Source organism: Phalacrocorax carbo, chromosome 2, assembly GCF_963921805.1.
Source record: "Phalacrocorax carbo chromosome 2, bPhaCar2.1, whole genome shotgun sequence".
Lineage (NCBI taxonomy): Eukaryota > Metazoa > Chordata > Aves > Suliformes > Phalacrocoracidae > Phalacrocorax > Phalacrocorax carbo.
Window position 1 is genome coordinate 80,188,097 of NC_087514.1, and position 14,083 is coordinate 80,202,179.

A 14,083-nucleotide genomic window follows, 5' to 3' on the forward strand; every position below is an offset into this window, starting at 1 on the left:
CTCTTGTTCTTCATCCATCTACCTTTCTGCATTTCATTTCAAATTGAACACGAGCTTTTTGGAACAAAAGGAGTGCAATTTTATTTAATCGTAGCATGTACAGCAAAATGAAACCACTGGACCATTTAAACACTAGCAAGATGTGCAGAAACAGCAGCACTTATCCATGTTTTTACCTTTGTTTTATGTATTAAAAGGTAACGCAGGCCAGTAATTCACCAAGCAATTTTCATAGCCTCCATTCCAAGTTGCACCTTCTCACAGGAGCTGCATCATGTCACATCACTATCACGTGCATATATTGAGAGAAATAAACAAATATTCACACCAGTCTCCTTTTCAATGGGGTCCTAAGAGAATTCGGTATCACAAAGCCTAAATTTTACATGGGCTTGGGGAGAACAAGGAAGCAAATGTTCTTTCCCTGAGGTAAAAGAAACAAAGTCAGTGATCATACTTTTTACAATCCTCCAACACACTCAGTTGAAAGCAACCACCTCCCTTTCCTCTGAGCTTTCAAGGCACTCAGTCTTTGAATTCCAGAAAGCTCAAAAGCTACATTTACCCTCTTTTCTGGCTTTTATTTCAAAAGAGCATTGTTAATTTTCTGAAGTTACTAACCAAAACCAAATGCCAGCATAAGAAAACTTCTACTTCCTCTACTAAAAGTTTATTTACTTTTCTTTTTTACCACTGAGAAATGAGTTCTACCTCCAGCCTTACTAGAAAAATCTGAAACTTGTTTCTACGTAGGTTTAATTAAAATTTTAAAGATGGATCCACGACATCCAGATTGAAACAAAATCCTTACTCTACAAAGGTGCTGGCAGTAGAAAATACTTCTCTTGTTACATTGACATCTTAACATTTGAGTGATAAATTATTTTAATAGACAGTTATTATCCAAGAAATGTTATTTTCTTGTTTGAATCTAGCAGTTCTATCTGCCTGAAAGTAGAAAAAAAGAAAAAAAAAAAAGAAGCACCCTGAACTGCTTCTACCTGTTGTGAACAGACTGAGACACTCAGCTGTTGCATTTAGCAGAGGTACAGGGAAACTACAAGCGCATTTCTGAGGGAACAGGCTGAGGAAATTTTCTCTGCATATTTCTCATTGCACATTTTTGTGAACTTGACAACAGTGCCTTTTGAATATTTTTTCCCCCTACACAGGCAGTTTTACAAAGTGGAGAAAAATACGTTGGTAAAACCCCAGCCTCTGCCTGTACTGAGAACAGATGTTGAGCCTTAAGCTACCATCACTGAATTTCTGAAATTCACTTGTTTTCATCTTAATTCAATAAAATCTCATATGAAAGTTTTATCTTCTTAATTTTCTTATGAAAACTAATGGGGCTCAAAAAAACCAAATTTACCTCTTAATCACTGTTGATCAAGACTCACTGTTAAATTTCAATTTAGAAGTTTCTTTGCATTGTTGCATTTACTCCATTCAAAGTTACGTTACAAATGGAATTTCCTCTTTGAAAAGACCACAAGATTTAGCTTATATTGCTTATATTCAGCTGAACTGGGAGTGCCATGAGCTTAGCTTTCCCAAGAAGCCTGTGGTATCAAGGAACTAAATCAATACCACGTGCAGAGAATCCTATTATCCAAAGAAGTTTAAAATGGTCAAGAAGTGAGCTCACAAATAGTTTATTTTAAAACGTTTCTGAAAACTGTTTTGTGCATTTCATTATTCTTCAGGCTACACTGAAATAGTCAACACAAGCATGACAGGCTACCCTCACTATTCTGCATGTCTCAGCTCTCATTCCTCTGCCATCCATTCTATTCTTAATTGTACAGAGGCAATATAGATAATGCTCTGAAATAAATCTGAGAGATATTGATGCATAGATTGTTTTCCTGATTCCCCCCCCAACCACTCTTCTGAAGGAAAACAGCTCCATCAGGTCTTCCCTTCACCCTTCCAAAACACTTATTTTTCCTTTTAGCAATTAAGTGCAGACTTTTCCTTAGCAGTTTTTTGAAAAACAGTTGAGAAGCTGACTCCTATCCTGTTCTTACTATTAATTCAAAAAACAAACAACCCCAAAATAATGCCCCAAACCACAAAAACAAACCCTTCACTGAAACAGAGTGAAACTAAGTCATGTTTAACATGACTAAAAAGCAAAATCTAAGCCAAATTCTGATTTTATTTTAAAATAGCTAAAGGAAAGAAGATATAAGCTCAGTATCAGACAGCTTTACGTCAATGAATATGTAACAGAACAGGAAAAAGGCTTCTGCACTCGCATTTTAAGTTATTCTGAGAAGCTGTTCGCTTTATTATTATGAGGCAAATTTGGTCTAGTAATAAACCTGCTAGGGACTAGGAACTATTAGGCTCAGTTTCACTGTACCTGTCGGTACAACTGATATAATTGCAGGCATACAGGGGGTGATAAACAGGTTCCTCTATGAAAGTATTTCCACCTGGCTGACTTCAAAACAGTGCGAACCCATAACTGGAAAGGAAGTAGTGGAGAGGTGTTCAGCATGCATTTTGAGACACCAGCTCTTGAATTTCTCTGTGAAAGTCACACACCTGCATTTGTCAACAAAGAAATTTAATTTAGGAAGTTCCCCTGTGAAAAGGCAGCCCCTTTTTCCTACACAGCATAACCAAACTGCTCTAAAGTCTCCCTTACTAGAAGTAAGAACTAGACCCCCATTTTTACTGAAATAATGTATATAACCTTACATACTTTGGAAGGAAGCTTTTGTGCCTTTTTTTTTTTTTTTTTTAGGAGGGGAGATTCTGGTGTGTAAATTGTGCAGAAGCAGAAAAGTAACAGATGGTTGCTGGAGCCATGCCACAGAAAATGCAGCGGCTGACAGGATCTGTTATCCCTTAGTGGCTGCAGATAAAACCTTTACAGTTTAGGATAAAATTTCATTTAAAAAAAATGTAGCTGCTGACAAATGAAAAAAACCCAAACCATCCACTAGAGAAGACCATGCAAAGAAGATTTCATCCCGCAGAGAAGATTTAATGTATTTAGAAGAATTTCTATACACATGAGAGGAAAAGCTTTGCCTAAACGGAGGTTCTGTGATTCGGCTACCCATAGCAAACTCCGTTCTCAGCTAGGATGGTAAAGCCACATGAGAAATCAAACCCCCTTCTCCCACTTTTTCCTGAAAAAGCTATCCAACACCTAAAGGATCCTCTGTGCACCAATTTCTGTGAAGTCAGAGCTTTACAAGGCATTTGGCAACTATTCCAATGCAGAAAAATGTCAAACCTTCCCTATTAAAAGCTATTGGAAGGAATCACAGAACTATACAGAAAATTCAAAAAGGCGTAAAACTGTTATCCCTTACAAAAGCCAACATCTTGCACGGGAAAAAAAATGCCATCCATTTTAAGGCCATTCAAGACCATAAATTTAGGTATGGCGATAGGAATACCTGCATAATTATACAATCACATCACGGAACAACAGAGGCTGCTTCTATCCGTGCATCAGTGGACGTGAATTCCAACTGATTAAAACAGATCAAACATTTTATGTCTTCAACTAAAGTAAACTTTATTAACAGCAAAACATCCATTGTGAGTAAGCCCAGATACCGACTCTCTGCAAGCAGGTAACTAACCATGGACTCCTGTTTCAGAGATACACAGTTCAAAGTATTGAACCAGAAAGAGGACAGCAAAGCCATAATTCAGCCAACAGGAAAGGACCAACTCCACAGAAATACAAAAACCTGCAGGTTGCTCCAGTCTCACCCTCTGCCCGGAGTCCTAGCAGGTGTCTCCTGGGCTTCACTGACATGGTTCCCTCAGGTCCCCCTTGCAATGCAGCAGCAGCTCCAGCCTCTCTGCTGGTGACCCTGTCACCAGCCACATCTGGCAAGCCCTGGCTGCGCATGTGGCATCGCTCTGCCCTTAATACAAGGTGCATGGGATCAGCAGGTCTCCAGTCAGCACCATTTCCCCACACAGTCAGTGCCATGGGTAGGTCCCCTCCAAGGAGTGTTCCAACGGGAACTGTGGTCACAGGCTGTGCCCATCTCACGTTGTGACCAAGGAAAAGTAATGTGGTAATTTCCCAGCCGCATCAGTGCCTTGCTAGTGGGAAAATCCCAGGTCATGACCATTATACCCAACGTTTCACACAGTATCTCGGGCCTTAGGCCAGAGGAACTCACCCCTGGAACATCTTCCTGCTTCTTTTTTTGGGACATGTTAAGAAATAAAATAGAATTTTTTTTCCATTGTTCTGACCCAGGTCATTTAAGGTCAGTTCCTTACTCTGCCACAAATCGTTTGATCCAAGAAAGTCATATGATATTCTGCACTTCAAGAATAGGAGAACCCCATACTGCAAAGCTGTTGTGGAAATAACCTTCCTGGTTTTTGGAGGCACAGAGAAATCCTAGGTAAAAATCATATTGGTGTTTCCATAAGGAGATAGCCAGGAATATGGAACTGCAAACACTGCATTTGTTTGCAGTGCTCTGAGAAAAGTTACCAAGCCTGAATATTTTAAGGACAATGAAATTGCATAAAAAGCAGCTGTAGGAAATTTAGTTCCTGAATCTTTCCAGGACTCACAGAGAGTCAAGACAAAGGACCACTTTTCATACTAGTAAAAGGACTGGAACAAGTGAGGCTGACTGATCAGCACAGCTTCTGAGAGCGTATAACACAGAAATATGACACAATCCTGACTAACAGGAAGGTAAGGGAGTTGCATTTACTAAGAAACTGTGTTATACCTGTGTTGTCAGTATCCATTCCTCCCACTTCCACCAACATACACGATTACTTTTCTTTAGCCTATTCAGCTACCAGGGCCAAACCTTCAAACTAGGTTTTTATATTTGAGATGCTCAAATTCAGATAGGTGGAAGGAAAAACATAGCATCAAACAGCATAAAAACAAAAATCAGCCCTCCTCTTTGAAATGCAGTATATGAACCAAATACATGATGTCCTGGTATAGAACAAAAGGATTATCAAGCTAACTTCAAATGATTTTTACAGAGTAAAAGGCTAAATTTAAATACTTTAGTCTTTAAACTTGTGTAGCTCATTTTGGGAAGTAAATTACTTGGTTTTACCTTGTAAAAGAGTTTGCACAGCTCCTCCTTTCCCCACACGTGCCTTCCTCCTCCGTATTTTTACCTGTAGTATATTCAGGAAACCTAGAGATCTCACTCTGTCCTTTGGGTTAATAAAAACCCTTTCCATTTCTTTCCAGGTCTTCAGATATCCAGATCCCTCCATTTCATTACACGGTAAGGATAATCCTGACCCCCAAATTATTAGAGGTGGGTGGAAAGCTAAACAGCAAGTGATCCCACTGTAGCTGCAGTGGCTTTAAACGAACAAACAGACAGAGAGAAAAAGAAAAAACCCAACCCAAACCCAAGTAAAAAGAACAAGTATTTCACAGTAAGTCTAGAGACTAGGAGTCTCCCTGGCAACAATGGCTGTAGGATTTCCATGGGATCAGTGGTGGCTTTTGCTTCCTAGGAAACCACTTGCTTAATGTTAAGAACTGTGATGCAATGCTGAACCTCACTTGTTCATCAAGCTCCTGGAGTGGGGCAGCAGAGCAGGGTGAGAAAAAAAGATCTAAATGAAGGTGGTGTGATGGTCAAAGGAACAGTGATGCACCAGAGAAAGGCAGGCTGGGGCTGGACTTCACATCAGGCTCTGCTCTTGAGTGAGCTGGCAGAGATTGGTCTACTCCCATCTAACATATTTAATCTATGTAGAACTAGAGTTTTTAAAGTCAGGCTCTTAATTTCCAAAAGCTATAAAGTTCCCTAGAAACTAACAAAAGCTGTTGATCACTCTTTCCCTTCATTATTTTTAGGTCAACTCTAACTAGAAGCATTATTTCAGCAAACTCTTGCTGCCATTCTCTTACAAAAATCTCCTGCACTCTTAATGATGCATTTTGTACAATGGCTACAAAATTAGCTAGCTTTTGTTTTCTGCTTATAAAATAGTTGTAACAACATCATACTGAAGTCCAGCTTCAGAAACTTACAACCTTTTGCATAGCAATTTATGTCTCAGTGTTGAGGATGGTTTTCAGTTGCTTATTTTAAAAAGAAAATTTGAGATTGTGTGTCCTGATTTTAGCAAGCTTCTTCAAAATTTTCCTCATTATCTTCTCCACCTAACACACTTCCCTCCCCTCCCTCCCACCACGTTTCCCATGGAAATAAGAGCAAGATTACCCTTTCAACTTCAAAGTATCTTACAAATTTATCTTACTCTCAACATCCCTGTAAACAGTAAGATCATTATTATCCATTTGGCTGATGAGATGTCCAAGAGCTACTTCTGAGAAGCTTCTTATGTGCTTTATCTTGCCAGGAGATCGTAACAGCTTACATGAGCCCAGTAAAGCCTGAAAGCACAGTTCTTCCCCATGTTTGTAATGTCTGGTTGGAAAATATACTTACAACATTTTCTGGCTCTTACAGCCTGTCATCACAGAAAGGCACCACGCAGATTTTGCATCTGTCAAAGTTTGCAAATGAGCCACAGGATACTGAGCAAAATGTGTGGCAAACAAAGGCAGAAACTGCACTGAAACGTATATGCACCTTTAGAAACTCGGCTATGCTGTTCAAGAACCAGAAATGAGCTATGGAAAGTATAAGGATGAGGTCCACTGTCCACCTGCTACTTCCTGGATGAACGAAGCCATTAAAATACACAACAGATTAAGAAACAAACAGTGGAAAGGGCTTTCTTGGTGTTCTTCAAGTGGCAGACCAGCAGTATTAGGGGCGGGGAAAAATATGTAATAAAATTGTCCAAAAAGGAGACACTGGTCTCATTTCCCCCCAAATACTGTATGTGCACTTATCAACAATACGTGGAGCTCTTGCCACTGTCCTCCTGAATGCCCTGTATCATTGACAAGCCCGCAAGTGGCCTTTCACTTCCCTCCCTCTAGCATAAAGGAAGGGAATTACCTTCTGGTGAAGGGAGAAGATTGTAAGAGAGAAACTTTCAGATCAAAACAAGAGATGAGGCATGCATCATCTCTCTCAAAATTATACACTGTATACTACATAAATAGCCTACCAAACAAAATGGCTACATATAACCTGTTCTACTCTGCTGATGGTTTAGGAACTGTAAGCACTTCTGGACAGACTCATTATTCAAACTACCCGGACCAGCTTGCTACTGTGACATACTGAAACTGTGGTGTTCTATGATTTCAGTAGGGCACGTTTGTTAATGATAGGATCAGACTTTTTTAAAGACAGGATGGCAACAGAATGGAGTGGCCTCCTTCGCTGTCAATAAAATAGTACTAGTCATATGGGAGAGGAAGTGGGTACTAGTGCTTCCTGAGCTAAAAGCACACTTTATTCCTGTGGAGTACACATCATGGTTTTTTGTTTGTGTGTGTGTGTTTGTTTTTCCCAAGCTTTACCCGCAGAGAAAGGAGGTTTCTAAACAATATGGGGCAAATCCTAGAGAGAAAAAAATAGCACATAGAGGTGGATGCTTCTGTAAATACTAAACTGCATTTGCTGCACTGTGAAATGACTGGGGTGCCTCTCCAGCCATTTATAAACCACCTTGATGTAAACAGTGGGAAGACAGAAACTGTTGGCATATGCAGCAATGTGCTCAAATACACACAAAAATAAGTTTTCCAAGTTCTGGGTACCACTCCTCTACTTCCCCACAAGTTGACACGTGCATGGGCCAGTTAGCTCCACATTTATTTTGCCATGCTCAAGCCAGAGCTAAACATTCTTCAGGGAAGTCTTTTCCAGCCAAAGTTTCCAACTAAATAAGTCTCCAGAAAGCCAAAATTAACAGACTGTAGGATAGGTTATGGATTCCCACCTGACTTATTTTAAGCAAGCAGCTTTATCCTTAGTTATCCACAGCAGGAAGGGGAAACAGATTGATGTTTATTTTATCATACCTGCTGTGTTTGGGGCGGGGGGGGGGGGGGGGGGGGGGGAGAGAGAAAAAAAAAAAAGAATCACAGAATAGAATCATAGAATCATTAAGGCTGGAAAAGACCTCTAGGATCATCAAAACCAACTGTCAACCCAACAGCACCACCATGCCTTCTAAACCATGTCCCCAAGTACAACATCTACACGTTTTTTGAACACCTCCAGGGATGGTGATTCCACCACCTCTCTGGGCAGCCTCTTCCAATGCCTGACCACTCTTTCAGTGAAGACATTTTCCCTAATATCGAGTCTAAACCTCCCTTGATGCAGCTTGAGGCCATTTTCTCTCGTCCTATCACTAGTAACTCGGGAGAAGAGACCAACACCCACCTCGCTACAAGCTCCTTTCAGGTAGTTGTAGAGAGTGATAAGGTCTCTCCTCGGCCTCCTTTCTCCACATTAAACAGCCCCAGTTCCCCCAGCTGCTCCTCATAAGACTTGCTCTCCAGACCCTTCACCAGCTTTGTTGCCCTTCTCTGGACATGCTCCAGCACCTCAATATCCTTCTTGTAGTGAGGGGCCCAAAACTGAACACAGGATTCAAGGTGGGGCCTCACCAGCACCGAATACAGGAGTACGATCAGTTCCCTACTCCTGCTGGCCACACTATTCCTGATACAGCCAGGATGCCATTGGCCTTCTTGGCCACCTGGGCACACTGCTGGCTCACGTTCAGCCAGCTGTCAACCAGCACCCCCAGGTCCTTCTCCATTGGGCAGCTCTCCAGCCACTCCTCCCCAAGCCTGTAGCATTGCATGGGGTTGTTGTGACCCAAGTGCAGGACCCAGCACTTGGCCTTGTTAAACTTCCTACAACTGGCCATGGCTCATTGATCCAGCCTGTCCAGATCCCTCTGCAGAGTGGGGGTCGGGGGAAGAAAGAAAAGAAGGGGGGAGAAAGAATCTTGTAGTTCACGCAAAAAGTTCTGGTCTAATTTCTCTCATCAGTGGAAAGAGAGACAATTTAGAAGTTTAGAAGATAGACAGCACCATCATATTCTGCTTAGGAGAAAATTAAGGCGAGCAGAGGTAATGAAATGGAAAGTTGACTCTGAAAGTGCAGAACAGAGCAGAAACATGTCAGGGTATTACAGTTAAATCATACAATACCTGGAAAACTCTGTTGCTTTGCTGACCCAGACAGTTCTAAAGGTGAGAACCACTGTGAGATAGCTGGTTTTAAAAATTTTGTTCTCTTGTAAAGTCACATGATTCTACTGCTAGTGGTTTGGGGGGGGGTTTGTGTGTGTGTGCTTGTTTTTTAACAAGAACATTATTGCAGTCTGCTCAATAATGAAGAATGAGCTTCATTCACCAAACTACCCCATTTCTTCTAAAAATATAGTTTTAAAGGTTCTGAAACACATATCTTGGGAAAGGGGATGCCATAAAGAAAAACTGTAAGTGTTGATCAACATAATTCAATGCAATATGAAAATGGACATCTGAACTCTGCAATTCATTTTGGTAGCCTTAATGGAGTGTATTTCACATAATCCTTGCTGTTAATTCGGCTTCTTGCCAGCTTCTTTGCAGGAGATGATGATGTGTGTATACTGGTATGCAAATAAAAACAGGTAAGAAGAGGAGTCACAAAACAATGAAGGAAACATGTTGACTCAACCCAGCAAAACAGACACAGTGAGTCCATAAACAACCAAAACGACTGTTACTGCAAAACTTCATTGGTATGAATTTAACTGAATGATGTGAAAACTATGTATTTTCCATCTGTTATACAGCAAGTGTGATTTACCAGCAGCGGTACATATACATGGTTTCTTAGTAGGTTAAAAACTCAAAAATTGAAGTAATTTACACACATTTGTCAGGTTCATATTTCGGAGTAAAAACTGGAAGGCACACAGACTGACAAGTGGATACCAGCATTTCTATTTCTAGGGCTCCCCTGTTCCCCTAAAGTCTAGGAACAGACAAACCTTACATAATTTGTTGGTGCGAAGGACAGTTTCATCTTTCTTAATTGAAAGTAGGTTGGAAAATATCACATGAACGTACATTTCTGATATTTTAAAATACTCCTGACTTCTCTCATTCACAGTTCAGTAAGAACCAAACTCAAGAAAATAATTAGAAAATAAATATTGTATTCTTTCCCTCCCTCCCTATGCCACTTTTTCATATATGAGATTATGGCATGAAACAGTTTATATCACAGCCCTGGTGCATATTTCTCTTCCTTTTTGGACATTAAGTAAATATAAAAGAATGCTCTGAAGAATCAATCTGTAAATTATCTTTGATATTCAACTTTTCCATCTGCAGAATTTAAGTTTTATTTCTGACAGGTGATAAGGGGCTTATTTCCTTTTTAAATAAATCCTCAGACTCTCCACCAGTATAGATGTATATAGTTTTTACTACCTGTTATATGAGCTCATATCAGCTAGTCTACCTGCATAAATTAAAAATTATCCCCTACCACAAACTTGATAAGAAATATCTTGATACTTTTCAAAAATAGTTTGTGTCCTAAACTTTAAGTTAATGAACATTAAACTGCATTTTATGACAGTTGGATGATGCAGAACAGATGTTGAGCTAAAATTTAATTTGCCAAATGTCAGCTCAGAACACGTATGTAAAACTGGAGTATTAGTAATCCAAACTATGCGGTGAAAACAATGGAAAAAATAGTCAACTACTTCAGTGCCTGCCAACCATTTTTCTGGGCCTTCAGATGGAAATTCCCCCTGAACTGAAGATTCCAGAAAATAACGCTCAGTTTTAGGAACTCTAATTGCTTATTAGGATGAGTACATTCTCTTCTGGGTATCTATTTCTCATCCTGAGCTCACTGGCATATAGCAAACACTAATCAAAAGCCTGCAATTAGTATGCTCTTGTCTTGCAGCTTTTCCTCTGCCAGTGAGCCTTTGTTTGGACCTCTGGTTGGACAGGTAGGCTCAGTGTCTGAAAATGATGCCTGCCATTCCCTGCCATGATTCGTGTCAGTCACAAAAAAACCCAACCAGCCAGCAAACCAAAGCAGCAACAGGTCTGTAAGGACACTCAAAACTTAATGGTTGACAAAGCCCATCTGCTGACCAACATGTTTGTTTTTTTCTTGCTGTGCAAGATAAAAATGATAACACTTTGAGGAATACAATACAACTTAAAACAGCCACTGAAAGTCTTTCTTGTGTTTGGGCCATGTCTTCCTTTTCCTAATTAAAGCCAGTACTTCAAATTACACCTCCCATGTGCTACCCTAAATAATTCCTGTCTTTCCATAAGATTTTTTTCAACCATCTGGAAAGTCTTCTGTCCCCTCCTTTTCATACTGGTCATTTATCCACATTTTTGTAAGCTATCCATAGAAATCAACATGTTAAAAGCCTCCTGATTGCTTTTGTTGCTTTTCTCCAAACTCTTTCCAATTTTTCAGTGCCCTTCCAAGAGGTGAATGGTCAGCAACTGCTGTAGGCCACAGAGAGTTTCACAAGCCAGTCTGCCCAGGTGGACTATAGCTGCTAGGAACTAAGGCATAACATAATCAGGTGTGCTTCTGACATTTCTTTATAAGTATTATTTGAATGAACAAGTAATGGCAGCAATACCTAATAAGAGACGCCACACAGAGTCCATGGATCAAATGAATGAGATCAAGAGTAATGCAAACCTCTTTTACAAAAATCATTTTGTCCAAAATTCCCAATCCATCTAATAGTAATTAGTAATAATTTTCAATGATCTTTTCTAAAGAGTTTATGATATTTAATTGATAGCCGGATGCCTTCTCACTCTTTATCTATAGAAATCAATACTCATGAATGCACAAATTGTATCACAAGATGAGAAAGAACCAAAAAGCAGGCAAATGAAAAATTTGCAAGAGGAAATCTTCTTTTACAAGCATATATCCTATACATTAACTGATTAACAGTTGTGAAGTGATAGCAGAGCAACTAACCAGAGGTAACCTTATCTTAAAAAGATACTACATCTAGGACTTGTAGAGATGCTGTAAATACGTCTTTCCTGGCTATCGAGAATAGTGCCTTCAACATCATCATGCTTCTCCGAAGAACATTTCGTACAGATTACACCCATCTCTCCTCTGGTTTAGTGCACTCCTAATGTAAGTTTCTTTAAGTTTGAACATGAGAAAATTACAAGGCAAAGCTCTTTTTCCTCCATGGGCTTTCATATTCTGGAATACAAACATATCAAAATACCAAGGTTTCGGAAGACAACCATTTCCCTCAGGTTACCAATGTTTGCTCTGGGGCAGGGGGGAGAAGGGGAGGAATTCAGTTTATGGTTTGTTTTTTTTCAAATTTCTGGAGGAAAAGCTAAGGGCAGGGGGAGAAAGTTGAAGACAGACGTTTTCTCTACAAGTAAAACTCTGCAAAGGCAGAAGTAGCTGCAAGCAGTGACGTTTCTGATATGCCACAAAATTTAGCTGCCATTTGTGTTTCTGGCTGTAGAGACAGAGAGAATTGCCATTATGCTAAAAAAGTAGAGAGACCAGGTTGCGCATATTTGGTTTTTAATGCAGGGGAAGAGGTCTTTTCAAATTGTTACTTAAACACCTCCAGCATTTTTTGTTGGGGGCAATTTTTGGGGCTCGCAAAAAATAAATAAATAAATCACACCATCTGCCATAGAAAAACCTTGCATAAATTAAAACTTTCAGTAAGTCTAAACTGAAGTTACCAAAGAGACCTGCTTTCTTTTCCATCAGAAAACTGAACAAAATCACCAAGTGCACTGAAGATTACAGTTAGCATTTCATTGCTGTTACTGTGGAAGTCAAATCATTTGCCAGAAAACTCTCTAACCCATCTGCCTGCTTGGGGTATGCATGCCTGTAAAGTTTCCTCCTTGCACCTCCCCTAGGTATATGAGGACGGTCATGCCTCACAGCAACGTTAAAAGTTGTGCTATATATTTAAAAAGCATGCACAGCAACAACCGTCTCTGCGAAGCTGTAATACATACATTCTGTACCACGTACTGGCATTGGAAGCCTGCGCAACACACAGGGTGAAGCATGAGCCTGATTACGTGTTGCTTCCACGTTGCTCAGACTCATTGCCTGATACCAGAATATCCTTTTCTGCAGCTCTTATGAATATTTACTGCAGACAAACCAGGAACTGTAACAACTTCTGCCCAAGGAGCAACTAGAAAATTCAATCCACAGTGGTTACAGAGTCAAAACAGTCATACAACTCCTCTCATTTTCAGAGAAAATTACTTTTCATAAGCTTTTGAGGGGTGACGCGACTGCAAGCAGCCTAAAACACACACGCTCAAGACCACACCTATAATTTCATTTCGCAGAAGAGCTCATGAGAGCCTTCCAAGGTAAAGCATTAGGACAAAGCTGTTATGCAAACAAAATCTTTCATGTACAGTCACGGGAGTTTTTTTGGTATTCAACAGGAGAAACATACAAAGCAAACTGCAATTACAAACCTTTGCATGAGCAAGACATAGTAGACAATTAAGGTTTCACCCACCTGGGATCTTTCTGAATGCTATCAATGGAAGGTGACCTAGCCAAGGTCCCTTCAGGTGGGATGGCTGGCCCAGATTTGCTGTATGGTGATTCAACAGAAGGACAATACTGCAGCTGTCGGTAGGGGTCTGCGTAATTGGAGGCTGGGCCGGCTGCATAGCTGGCCCTCTGGAAGGTCGCTGTTGCGTTCTGTGTGCCGTGTTGACTGCCTGTGCGCTGTAAGGGTACGGAGTCGACACCAGGGGAAGATGGGGCTACGACAGGAAAGTAGGGACAAAGTAAAAAATTGAGGACCTGTTCACAGAAATGGTTAACCAGGTCTAGGCAGAGGAAAAAAAAAATAACCAAAACCACACACATATAAAACAGGGGTTCAAAAAGAATGAGGAAAAAAAAAAAAAACCAAACATTGTCATTTTCAAAACCATTGAAGTAAATAACTGTCAAATGAATTTCTAAATGACATGCCACTTCTAGACTAGAAGACCTTTACACCAGTTAAACAGACTGTAGCAGTGCGTTTTCATTTGGGGTTTTAACTGCACTAACCTGAAATGAAAAAAGCGCAGAAGCAGCATGGGAATAGTCAAGCTGAGATTCACAGCCACCACCGAGTGAGGCTTTTG

The 14,083-nt window shown here is 40.2% G+C and overlaps 1 protein-coding gene across 9 annotated transcripts in view; it reads right to left on the minus strand.

The window, feature by feature from the left end:
* Positions 1 to 14,083, minus strand: part of CTNND2 (catenin delta 2) — a 687,140-nt gene that overhangs the window by 241,438 nt on the left and 431,619 nt on the right. For all 9 annotated transcript variants that reach the window (XR_010371561.1, XM_064443391.1, XM_064443387.1 and 6 more), the window contains one exon: positions 13,459 to 13,711. Coding sequence is in view for 8 of the 9 variants with exons in the window: in XM_064443391.1 (XP_064299461.1) it covers positions 13,459 to 13,711 (253 nt within the window). In the remaining variant the exon portion in view is untranslated. The remainder of the gene's footprint in view (positions 1 to 13,458; positions 13,712 to 14,083) is intronic.